The 13,462-nt window shown below is 41.7% G+C and overlaps 1 protein-coding gene across 1 annotated transcript; it reads left to right on the forward strand.

Moving 5' to 3' along the window:
* Positions 1-313: 313 nt before the first annotated feature.
* LOC133917459 (subtilisin-like protease SBT3.9) lies at positions 314-3,897 on the forward strand. Its single transcript, XM_062361358.1, has 10 exons — positions 314-651; positions 770-861; positions 961-1,058; positions 1,141-1,302; positions 1,395-2,005; positions 2,135-2,202; positions 2,308-2,571; positions 2,648-2,765; positions 2,905-3,076; positions 3,178-3,897. The coding sequence occupies exons 1-10, from the start codon at positions 568-570 to the stop codon at positions 3,723-3,725; spliced, it is 2,217 nt and encodes a 738-aa protein (XP_062217342.1). The 5' UTR covers positions 314-567; the 3' UTR covers positions 3,726-3,897.
* The last annotated feature ends 9,565 nt before the right edge of the window (positions 3,898-13,462 follow it).

Genomic DNA, 13,462 nt, shown 5'->3' on the forward strand with positions numbered 1-13,462 from the left:
ATTTGTTAGAGAAGAAACAAACCGAATTATTTCAGTCCGAAGACTACCAATCTTGTCAAAGACTTCTTTTGACAATTTCATTACAAAATATGGCCACCTATATTAGTAGGTGACACAGAGACACTTACTTAACCTCTGCAGCGAGACTAGGTCCTATAAGTTCAAGGAGCAGCTCATGAAGCTTCCATGTAAGGTCAATTGCTTACAGAGACTAATTGCCCAACTTCAATCCACTTTACTCAAATTTGATAAGGTCATTGTCATCGAAAATTTTGATTAGTTCATTGCATCTGAGTTACATATGAAACCTCAATACTATATCTGGTTCAGTAGTTGTTTAAGCGTGATGGACCAAATCAAGGAACGGAGTTTTCCATTTTCCGCATGAACCTCTGATTTAGTCTTACTCGCGTGCAACCTAACAACGCGTGCAAAGAAGGACAAGTATGTATTGTTCTTGTACCTCATGGTTTTTGATGGCTGCTAGCCTGCTATATATACATTTATACATGAGAGGGCACAAGGCAACCAAATCAGAGAGAACACACAAACTCACTGAAACCGGAGATGGATTTGCGATCAGCTTCCTGTTTTGCTTTGCTACTGGTGCTAGTACTAGTGCTGCCTCTTTCAGCTAATGCTTCGAGCAAAGTAAGATATATGCTTTCTCTTGCCAGAAACTGTGAACTTATTCGCTTCATCTCTTTACGAGGGTCACTTGTTCTGGATTCTGATACTTTTACATCAAAATTTTATATAAAAATTTCAGCTCTACATTGTTTACATGGGGGAGAAGAAGCACGACGATCCATCGGTGGTCACCGCATCGCACCACGACGTACTCGCATCTGTTCTTGGGAGGTACTGTGGTAGTTCAAGCTGCCATTTCTGCATCATCACCGCAAATCACAAATGATTGCTTATATTTACTTCCTTTTGCTCATGTTTCTGATGCAACAGTAAGGACGAGGCACTGAAATCCATAGTCTACAGCTACAAGCATGGGTTTTCTGGCTTCGCAGCAATACTCACAGAATCCCAAGCCAAGACAATTGCGAGTAATAATCAAACACAAGATCGTAAGAACATGTTGAATAATTACTCACATGATCAGTGCAGCTAAGAATGGTTTCGACGTAGGTTTACCTGGAGTCATCAGTGTTAAGGCGAACACTCATCACAAAACCCATACAACTCGGAGTTGGGATTTTCTTGGCGTCGACTACTACCAATCGTCATCGTCAGACCTCCTCAAGAAAGCAAAGTACGGCGAAGATGTCATCGTAGGGGTAGTTGATACAGGTTTGCAACCACACTTCTAGCTACCTGATTTGGAAATCAAATGTTTAAAATTTTAATCATAGACACATAATGGATTGATGCATATATTACAGGCATATGGCCTGAATCAAGAAGTTTTGAAGACAGTGGATACGGCCCTTTACCGGCAAGGTGGAGAGGCATATGCCAGAACGGCACGGCGTTCAACGCCACGAGCTGCAACAGAAAGATCATCGGCGCGCGGTGGTACACCGGCGGCATGGACGCCGATGTGCTCAAGGGCGAGTACATGTCGGCCAGGGATCTGAAAGGCCACGGCACGCACGTGGCCTCGACGATCGCCGGTGGCCAGGTCCGGAATGTGAGCTTCGGCGGCCTGGCCTCCGGCGTGGCACGCGGTGGGGCGCCCCGCGCTCGGTTGGCTGTCTATAAGGCGTGCTGGGGCACAGGCTTGTGCGGCAGTGCCGCGATACTTGCAGCCATCGACGACGCCATAAATGACGGCGTGGACGTGCTTTCGCTGTCGCTGAGCTCCAGTGAGGAGATTCCCGGGACGCTGCACGCTGTGGCGAGAGGGATCACCGTCTTGTTCGCTGCCGGGAACGACGGCCCCGCGGCGCAGACAGTGCAGAATGCCGTGCCGTGGGTCCTGACGGTGGCCGCCAGCACCATTGATCGGTCCTTCCCGACCGTGATGTCGCTCGGCAACAACGAGAAGCTAGTGGTACGTAGCATAATCTTTGAACTAGTGATGCCTCTTAACCAGATGCAGTGAAATTACTCAATTATTAAATTGCAATTAATAATGTTCTACTACAGTAGTTTACTTGAACTCATGTGGTTATATTTCCAGGGGCAATCACTCTACTACAATGCCACAGTGAATACCAGCGACTTCCACGCGCTTATTTCTGCGGACAGGTAATGAAATGAATTAATAGCTAGCCACAAAACAGAACAAATTTGGCAGTTGTGCGCTTTGCTGAACCTTGACTCTGTACAATGGCAACTTGACCGTTTGTGCAGCTGCGACGAAAAGTCTCTAACATCCACCAACGTCACCGGCATGGTCGTGCTGTGCTCCGCGCCGCGGGCGGCGTCCTCATGGCCGCCAGGACAAAGATTCATCGATGCCGCTACCCGCGTCTTCAAGGCAGGGGCGAAGGGCCTGATCTTCGCGCAGCACAACAGCAACCTCCTCGAGAACACCTTTTGCGCGGGTTCCAGGCCCTGCGTGCTTGTGGACTTCGAGATTGCACACAGGATCGCGTCCTACGCGAACAGCGCGGAGTAAGCGAGATTCCCGCGCGCGTTTCTTCCGTGGCACGGCCACGCGGAGCTAATGCTTGTTCTTTGCCGCGTGCAGGACGCCGGTGGTGAGGATCTCGCGGGCCGTGAGCGTCGTCGGGAGCGGGGTTCTGTCGCCGAGGGTCGCCGCGTTCTCGTCGAGAGGCCCGAGCCCCGTGTTTCCTGCCATAATGAAGGTGACAAGCTCTTGCAATCTGCTATGCATCAAACAAACGCTGGATATATATTCATCGTTACATTTACAATGATACGTGCGATCGCCGGCTTATGAATGTGTAAAATTAAACTTGTCTCTCTCCCCATCAATTTGAATAGCCCGACGTAGCTGCACCCGGAGTCAGCATCTTGGCAGCTCAAGGCAACTCGTATGTGCTCATGTCCGGGACGTCCATGGCGTGCCCACATGTCTCGGCCGTCGTCGCGCTGCTCAAGTCGGTTCACCCTGACTGGTCACCCGCCATGATCAAGTCCGCCATCGTCACCACAGGCAAGCATATGGTTCATTGTCAATGCTCTATGTGTGTAAAAGGAACTCTTCGTATCATCTGTAACTAACTCAAATCTTTTTTTGGTTTTGGTCGCTTGCAGCATCTGTGACTGACCGTTTCGGCATGCCGATCCAAGCAGAGGGGGTTCCGAGGAAATTAGCCGACCCGTTTGACTTTGGCGGAGGGCACATGAACCCGGACAAGGCTGCTGATCCCGGCCTGGTCTACGACGTGGACGCTAGAGAGTACACCAGGTTCTTCAACTGCACCCTTGGGCCCAAGGATCACTGCGAGACTTATGTTGGGCAGCTGTACCAGCTCAATCTCCCATCCATCGTTGTGCCGGACCTCAAGGGCTCTGTCACGGTGTGGCGGACGGTCACCAACGTTGGGCCGGTTGATGTGACTTACAGAGGAGTGGTCGAAGCTCCGGCAGGGGTGGATGTGTCTGTGGAGCCGTCTGTGATCAGGTTCAGTGGTGGCGGTAGCAAGAAAGCAACGTTTCGGGTGACGATCACGGCGAGGCAAAGGGTGCAAGGTGGCTACACATTTGGCAGCTTGACATGGTTAGATGGCAGTACCCACTCGGTGAGAATTCCAGTCGCGGTTCGCACGGTGATCCAGGACTTTGTCGCGGATACATCTTAAATTTATGTCTGTGGTCAGTATCGGTAGTTCTACATGAACATACTTACAATAAGAAACTGTCAGGGGAACATTATATGTATAGTTCTTATCCTGAAGAGATTGTTTCATTCCTTTTTCCTATTGTTTCGTGTACATCATTTATCAGAAAATCTGGATATAGTTAATTATTTCATATTGCTTCATTTGGTATTGAAATGTATCAGGATCATTCGAAACAATTAATGTACCTAAAGCTTTTCATAATATCCATATAAATCAATTGTTTTAGGCCTGTTTGGCACTGCAGTTCCTTTCAACACATATATTTTCCCCTACTTTCGGGTATAACTGTTAGTTGAAAGTGTTTTTTTACAGAGATGTGACACTAAAATATACTGTAATTAGTATACATTCTCGTAGTTGACCAGATTACACAACCACACTGAACAACAGTAAAATAACTTTTAATTGAGGCACCTTTATGAACATCAGATGATTTTTTTTTTGGCAAACGACGAACCTTTGTTTGCTGGGAGGCATTTGACAACAGATGATTGTACACCTTCTAAGCAACTGCTGGGTTTTTTAATAAAGAGGTCTCTTTTGCTGATTAAGAGCTAGAGGTTCATGACCCGGTAACAAATTGTGGCCCGGTACCCTGCGCTGCCGGATTTTTTCTATTTTAATTCTTTTGAAATTAATATTTTATAAAGAGTACGAGAGTCACTAAATTTTCAAGAACTAGTACCTTTTGTCATATCAATATATATGGTGTGATCAAGATGTGAGTCATACCATGTACTTTGACGTGACAAAAGAGGTCACGTGCCAAGACGTCGGGACGGGACGCCAGTATGGACACTTTGATCACGCCACATGCATTGGCGTGTCTAAGTTATGAGTCACACCATATACTTTGACGTGACAAAAAAGATTAATTTTTAAAAATTTAATATCTCACGTGTTATTTTTAAAATATTAATTTAAAAAAGCTAAAATAAAAAAAATCTCGCCTTGCCCCTACCCGACTAGAAAACTAGGGGCAAAAATGAAAAAAATAGATAACATACGTCACCGTATTTGCTAAAAGAGACAACATATCGGCGTATTTACAAATCTAGCACTCGTATTCGGTATCTCTGATGCGTGTTTGCCCGATCTTTCGAAAGGTAATATGATAAGTCGATTGTATGATTTGAGGATTATTGACAGTATTGATCTTATCTGAATGAGCCATAGGCTCATCATCCTCCCACTTTTGAATTGGAGTCGTCCTTAACTCAAGCTCGTCTTCTTCTCTCAAGTAGGACTTCAAATCTAAAATTTTAAATGTAGGACTAACCTCAAAATCTACAGGTAGGTCTAGTTTGTATACATTGATATTGATTATCTCAATTATCTTAAATGGTCCATCAGCTCTAGACATCAACTTTGATTTTTTTTAGTTTTGGAAACCTATCCTTCCTCAAATGCAACCAAATTAAATCACTCGGTTCAAATTTTATTTCCTTCCTAACTTTACTTCTAGCAATTCTATCCTTCTCAATCATACTCTCTATATTCTTTTTAGTTATTTCATGCAACTTAAGAATAAATTCTGCATATTTCTTAGCATCTAAATTAAGTCTTTCAAAAGTAGTTAAATATAGTAAATCAATAGGAGCATGGTGATTAAATCCATACACTACTTGGAACGGACTTACCTTGGTGGTGGAGTGTACCGATCTATTGTAAGAAAATTCAATATGTGGATAACACTCTAATTTTTCTTTAGAACAGCCCGTAATATGGTTGATAATGTATGGTTGACAATCTCTGTTTGACCGTCGGTCTAGGGATGATAAGTAGTAGAAAACAGTAGCTTTGTCTCTCATTTATTCCAAAGTGATATCCAAAAGTGACTTAAAAACTTTATGTCACGATCCGAGACGATAGTATTAGGTATTCCATGTAGTTGAACGATTTTCCTCAAAAACATATCAGCTATGTTTGTAGCATCATCTCTCTTATGATAAGGTATAAAATGTGCTATTTTAGAAAATCTATCCATAACTACAAATATGCTATCCCTCCCCCTCATTGTCCTAGGCAGTCCAATCAATATAAATATCCTCCTATGGTGCACTAGGAATAGGAAGAGGCATATAAAGATTATGTGGATTCAAGCGAGATTTAGCTTTATTGCAAGTGGTGCATCGGGACACGTAGCGTTCGATATCTCGTCTCATCTTTGGCCAAAAGAAGTGGACGGCCAGCACATATTTAGTCTTCTTTGCTCCAAAATGTGCCATCAATCCTCCTTCATGCGCCTCCTATAACAACAAAAGATGAACTAAGCTAGCTGGTATGCATATCTTGTTAGCACGATAGAGCAATCCTTCATTTAGCACATATTTATTTCATATTTTCACTTCTTTACAATGTACAAGTGCTTCTTTAAAGTTCAAATCAGCAGCATATAAATCCTTAATGGTCTATAAACAAAAAATCTTATGATCAAATTGAGATAACATGGTACAACACCTAGAAAGTGTATCAGCAATCACATTGTTCTTTTCTTTCTTATGTTTTATGACATATGAAAAAGACTCAATAAATTATACCCATTTAGCATATCGTTTATTTAGTTTACCTTGACTTCTAATATGTTTCAGCGATTCATAATCAGAATGTATAACAAATTCTTTGGACCATAGATAATGTTACCAAGTTTCAAACACACGAACTAAAGCATACAATTCTTTATCATAAGTGGAATAATTCAGACTTTGCCCACTTAATTTCTCGCTGAAATAAGCAACATGTTTACCTTCTTGAATTAACACACCTCTAATTCCAATCCTGCTAGCATCACACTCTAGCTCAAAGATCTTACTAAAATCAGGGAGTTGGAGTAAAGGAGCATCAATAAATTTCTCTTTCAACAATTTATTAAATGGAGCAGCAATGGTGCTGAAATCCTGCACAAAACGCCGATAAAAACCCTCAAGACCATAAAAACTTGTTTCCTTTTACCAAAATATACTGTAATCAGTATACATTCTCGTAGTTGACCAGATTACACAACCACACTGAACAACAGTAAAATGACTTTTAATTGAAGCACCTTTATGAACATCAGATGAACCTTTGTTTTTCTTTTTCTTTTTTTTTTCAAACGACGAACCTTTGTTTTGTGGGAGGCATTTGACAACACATGATTGTACACTTTCCAAGCAACTGCTGGGGTTTTTAATAAAGAGATCTCTTTTGCTGATTAAGAGCTAGAGGTTCATGACCCGGTAGCAAATTGTGGCCCTGTACCCTGCCCTGCCCAGATTTTTTTCTATTTTAGTTCTTCTTAAATTAATGTTTTAGAAAAGAGTATGTGAGTCACTAAATTTTTAAGAACTCGTCTCTTTTATCATATCGATATGGCGTGATCTAGATGTGAGTCAGTCATATATTTTGGCGTGACAAAAGGGGCACGTGGCAAGACGTCGGGATGGGACGCCAATATAACCACCTTGATCACACCACATGCATTGACGTGGCCAAGTTATGAGTCACACCATGTACTTTGATGTGACAAAAGGACTAAATTTTAAAATTTTAATATCCCACATATTATTTTTAAAATATTAATTTGAAAAGGATAAAAAAACTCACCTTGCCCCTACCCGACTAGAAAACTAAGGGCAAAATGGAAAAATAGACAACATACGTCACCGTATTTGCTAAAAGAGACAACATATCGGTGTATTTACAAATCTAGCACTCGTATTCGGTATCTCAAATTCCGGAAAAACCTTGGAACGGTGGACCTGGTCATATTCCACACCTGAAGTGCCGAATATGGCCCGGCCTACCACGCCCGCCACTTCCTGTCTGTGCTTTCGACACGCGATCACGTCATGTCGTTTCGCCATCACTTCCTGTCTCTGCTTTCCCCGGTAATTTTTGATCCTCGTGCTGCCATTTTTCGCTATAAAATGAGAGCACGCTCGCGAGGAGTAGCATCAGCACATGCACGAGCCGCGGCGTGAGAGTAGAGCAGAAGCGCGAGCAAAGGAGGAGAGGAGAGAAGCATTAGTGCAGCGCGTGGAGAGGAGAGGAGAAGCAGTGCGAGGTGAAGAGTAGCAGCAGCACGAGGAGTGGAGAATCAGCCCGAGGCGAGGAGGAGCAGCAATGCGAGATACAATAAGTACTTAAATTATATTTTTAATTAGTACTTGCAGCAATAATAGTAATTAGAGTAAGTAGATTGTTTAATCTGTTTAATTACATTTGTTCAATTAATAGTAATAGCATGAATTTGATTAGTGAAAAAAACTTGAGTTGAACAGAAATATTCGATTCAAATCACAATGAATGATAAATTGTCAAATTTATTTATTTTAATTAATAGTGGTGTGTGTCGGTTTAATTAGTTCTTTAATACAACCCATTAAAATAGTGATGCACACATAAACTCCTAGCCTTAGTTAAATAAAAGAAGCAGTTGTGAAGTTTTTTAGTGTCTTATACTCACTGTAGACTCTATTACTCCCCTCAGCTCACTCAGCACAAAGATATCTATGAATAGGTTAATACTGCAGTGTCAATTTATAATGAGATTGAGTATTTGCTCAATATAACTTTCATGTTAGTTTAAATAACATTTTAATTCAATATTGAATATTATTTATGTCATATTTATTTAATAATGATGATTTAATTAGTATTGTTAATTACTTAAATATTTAGCATGCGTCTCATGCAAATATCTAAGTAGTACTTTTATTAGATGTACCTTTGTTTAGCAGATATGGTATGACTTTCCATATTTATTATAGAGAGCGTCCCGCAATTTTACATGAGAGGCTCGTAACAATTCAAAACTGCCAGCACATAGAGAGTTCAGTTGAGGTACCTAATGACCTAGATGACCTAAAATCACATGTTATGAGCCTTTTACGTGTAAACCAGCAATATCATACTGTTGTCCTGGAGGGTGTGCGGCCATGGATTATTCCAAACAGCTCGGTCGTTGTCTATACGTTGTTCGAGATGAGAAGGAATAACGCATGGGCTTTGTACTCATATAAGATATTATGGGAGAACTTTGATATGAGGGTGTACGTAAACATAGTGCCACGACTGGTGCATGGTGATGCAGTGACTACCGTGGAAGGATCAAACCAACAGGTGATGCATGAAGAGGATGGAGGGCATGTCGGGGAGGGCAGTTCCGGTAGAGAGGGAGCTAGAGTGAACCCTTCTGATGTAGATGCAGGATGCATACATGATGAAGCCGGTGGTAGCGGGGATGAAGAAGATGCTGAAAATGATGACCTGGTGCCGACGATCCAGTACTTTCGTGGTGCTGATTTGCTAGATTGTGCCGTCGTTGAGTATAACACCTTATCTAACTGGGGATTCCAGAATAGAGTCATCCAGGTTGAGCAACAGTTTTGTAACAGTGGGGTGGTCATTCACTTTATTAGAAATTATGCTGTAATGATAAGAAGGGATCAGAAGTGCGTCCGGTCTAACTCTACGGAGTATGAGGTCAGGTGTATCAAGCACCTGATTTGTCCTTACTTCGTACGAGCACATAAGCCGAAATATGAGAACTATTTTATGATCAGTAGACACACTCCACATACATGCAGCGAAGAAACTATTAGGAATATGAGTTACACCATTGATGCGAGGTTCATAGCTTAGCTCCTCATCACCCTTGTTGCCACGGATATTTGTTTGTCGCCAAAATCCATTATGGAGGAGGTGTAGACTAAGTCAGGTATGCTGATTAATTACCACACCGCGTGGCGAAGGAAGCAGAAGGCGCTAAAGAGGCTGTTTGGAAGCTTCGAGGAGTCTTACAACTATGCTCTGAAGCTACTGTAGAAGATTATCATGACGAATCTAGGGACTCAGTAGGCGATGGTGGATGAGCTGATTAAGCTAGAGGATGGGTCATATAGCACCACTGACCAATACATCATTAGGTTATTCTGGTCCTTTGAACTTTGTCACAGATACATCTTAAGTTTATATCTGTGGTCAGTATCGGTGGTTCTACATGCACATACTTACAATAAGAAACTGTCAGGGAACATTATATATATAGTTCTTATCTTGTATAGATTGTTTCATTCCTTTTGCCGATTGTTTCGTGTACATCATTTATCAGAAAATCTGGATATAGTTCATTATTTCATATTGCTTCATTTGGTATTGAAATGTATCTGGATCATTCGAAACAATAAATGTACCTAAAGCTTTTCATAAGATCCATATAAATCAATTGTTTTAGGCTTGTTTGGCACTGCAGTTGCCTTTGAATACATTTATTTTTTCCCCTACTTTTGGGTATAACTATTAGTTGAAAGCGTCTTTTCCAAAGATGCAACAACAAAATATACTGCAATTAGTATACGTTCTCGTAATTAACCAAATTACACAATCACACTGAACAACAGTAAAATGACTCTTAATTGAGGCACCTTTATGAACAACAGATGAACCTTTGTTTTTATTATTCTTTTTTTTTGCAAACGATGAACTTTTATTCGTTGGGAGGCATTGAACAACATATGACTGTACACATTCCAAGCAACTGCTGGGGTTTTTAATAAAGAGGTCTCTTTTGCTGATTAAGAGCTAGAGGTTTATGATCCGGTAACAAATTATGCCCTGTATCCTGCCCTGCCCAGATTTTTTTATTTTAGCATTTTTAAACTAATATTTTTAAAAGAGCATAAGGACACTAAATTGTTAGAAATCAATCTTTTTTTTATCATGCTAAAGTATATAATATGACTCATACCAAAGTACATGGTATGTCTCACACCTTTGGCGTGACAAAGGGGCCATGTGGCAAGGCGCTAGGACGGGATGCTAGTGTGGCTACCTTAGTTACGTTATATGCATTGGTGTGATAAGTTGTGAGTCACGTCATGTATTTTGGTATGACAAAAGAAGCTAGTCTTAAAAATTTAGTATCACACATGCTATTTTTAAAATATTAATTTAAAAAAGCTAAAATAAAAATAAAATCTCTCCATGCCCCTACCCAATTGGAAAACTAGATACCCTCACCATTCCGCAAATCAGGGTCCTGTACCCGACCCTGCCCCTTTGGCCCATTCTCGCTATGCCCATCCTCTGCAGTAGAGAAATTGTCATCCATAGACGGTCGTCATGGTGCCTCCAATCTTGTACTCCTTGCTCGCGAGTAACAATCTCCATGACGCATAATTAAATAGCGCTTTGATGTGTCATTCTACCAGAAGCGAAATTCACAAAAATGTAGGGGTGTTGATCAAATTGGTTTGAAGGACGAGATTTTAGGTTGATATTTGCCACATAAACACATCCAGATGCCAACATTTGTCTTGGATCAATCAAATCGAATGAAATTGATACTGAAGTATTTTAGGTTGTCAAAGACTCGAACACAACATGACAGATACCATGCACTTTTGAGATTTAACAATTTCCCATACGACTTCCGCTCCTAGTAGAAGTGATAGCAGCCGCTTATTTGATTGCTGCTGCATGATTAAGTCATTACCAATCAGCCTGCTCTCCTTTTATGTCCATGTTGCACCAGAAGCTCCTCGATCGGGAGCAATGCTCCTTACGAGTTGACGACAGGAAGTTGATCCGGTCATTACAGCACAATGTTAGGTCCCCTTCCGTAGGTGTCTAAGCATGATTAAAAAAAATTAAAGCACAATGTTTCCCAAATGGGACTTGGTCTAGTTCTGGTTGTTTGCAACCTTTCTTTATTTTTGTCGATGATTGTTGTTTGAAACCTAACACTGTACAGAAAGGAGTAAAGTATAGATGCTAGGTCCCTGAACTTGCCAGGCGTGGTTTTGTAGGTCCCTAAACTCTCGAGTTTCTTTAGATGACTTCAAATCAACGCTGGCGTGGCTTAATTCCGGGAGCGGTCCGTTATGCAGAGCAGGTGACCCTCATGTGAGTTTTTCAGTGATGGTTTAGTGTTGATTTGAGAGAGTTTGATTTAATCGGCTGCCAGGATTTCGATTTATTTGCCCCTCAAGTCCCTTTTTTTCTTAACTTTCTGCATAATCGACCTCCCTAAATTGCCTACGTACCATGCTGCAACGATCTAAGAAATTATGTTAGCATGGCTGTTCAGTCTATTATGTTTTGGACCTTGATGAGCCATTTAAACAAGTTGAAGGACGTAGATGTGCGGTTTCAAAGTTAAACGACCTACTTGACCGACAAGTTTGGAGACCCGTGTGCGTATTTTAGTCAAATAAAAAAATGGAAGGTTGTCCCACTGAAACCATTCTTGAACCTGATGGTTGTTCAAGGCTGATATATATACAAAGAAATGAGAGCATAGGGCCACCGAATCACAAGAACATAGCATTAGTTCGTGAAATCGAAGATGGATTTGAGATCAGCAAAGTAATGCTTCCCTTACTAGAAACTGTTTTTGTCAATATTTTGTTTTGTGGGGCTGAATTATTTTCTGAAATTGTTCCTAAAAAAAAGATACATATTCAGACACGCAAGGTCGCTAGCAACGGCTACCATTGCTATTCCCTCAGAGACGTGGTTAGGGATAAAGACGTCCAAATGGGCCGTGCCTACTGGGCCGGCCCGAGGCACGGTACTGTAGGCACGGTCTAGGCACGGTACGGCCCGATTACCGACGGGCCAGGCCGGCACGGCACGACGTCACGGGCCGTGCCTGGGCCGAGCGCGCGGCACGACGGGCCGGCACGGGCACGGCCCGGCACTATTTTCTATTTTTTATTTATATTTTTAATTTTTTAGCTATTTTTAAATATTTTTTTATCTATTTTTTTTTATTTTTATCTATTTTCTATATATTTTTTATGTATTTTTTATTTTTTTATATTTTTTTTAATCTATTTCGGGCCGTCGGGTCGAAATCGTGCCCGAGCCGGCCCGGCACGGCACGGTCACCGACGGGCCGTGCCGTGGGCCGAGGAGAAGGCACGCGGGTCGGCACGGCACGGCCCGTTACTGTAGATGGGCCGTTTGGGCCGTGCCGAGTCGGGCCCATGCCGGACCGGCACGAACGGCTCATTTGGCCATGTTTAGTTAGGGATGTGTTCATAGTTCGCAGTGCTGAAAACAGAACTTGAAGAGAGCTGATACAAGGAGCGATGTACAACAACTCAGGTCCGAAAGTTGCATGACACAGGTGTATAGGATACTATGTAATTTTTACTTTTTAATAATTCATCATATATACCAAGCTTATAGAATATCTTTAAGGTTGAGGTGTATAGGATACTATGTAATTTTTTATTTTTTAATGATTCATCATATATATACTAAACTCATAGACTATCCCTTAGCTTAACAGATACGACACCTAAATTTGTAGCTAGGTCCGTCACCGACACCCAAATTTCTAACCTAGGTCCGTCACTGACAAGCACAGGTTGCCGCCGATAAAATCGTCACGGATTCGTTGGTTGGTGGGTCAGTCAGACGAAGCTAAAGAACGCTTTCTCGCGTCGGTTTCAATCAGAAGAAGACCTCTCATCAGAAGAAGAAATGAAAAAGAAAGACCCCCGTTATTGGGTCCATTTCTCATTTTAGTAGAAAAAGAAACTTGAAAAAAAATATCTGACAGCTCACACAGTCGTCCAAACACCACCACAGAATGCACTGACAGATCCATACCCAATTAAATCCAAAGATATTTTTTCTGATTCGATGCAGGGTGCTGAACGGAAAGAGAAGATGAAACGAAATATACAAGTTGATGAAGCTGA

The sequence above is a fragment of the Phragmites australis genome, chromosome 5 (assembly GCF_958298935.1).
Source record: "Phragmites australis chromosome 5, lpPhrAust1.1, whole genome shotgun sequence".
Taxonomy (NCBI): Eukaryota; Viridiplantae; Streptophyta; class Magnoliopsida; order Poales; family Poaceae; genus Phragmites; species Phragmites australis.

What these genes read in the sequence shown, in the direction of transcription:
- LOC133917459 (XM_062361358.1), top strand. Translation starts at nt 568, where the DNA reads ATGGATTTGCGATCAGCTTCCTGTTTTGCTTTGCTACTGGTGCTAGTA. An exon ending in GCAACAACGAGAAGCTAGTG is followed by an intron (nt 2,006 to 2,134) that starts GTACGTAGCATA and finishes TTATATTTCCAG; the next exon opens with GGGCAATCACTCTACTACAA. An exon ending in TGTTTCCTGCCATAATGAAG is followed by an intron (nt 2,766 to 2,904) that starts GTGACAAGCTCT and finishes CAATTTGAATAG; the next exon opens with CCCGACGTAGCTGCACCCGG.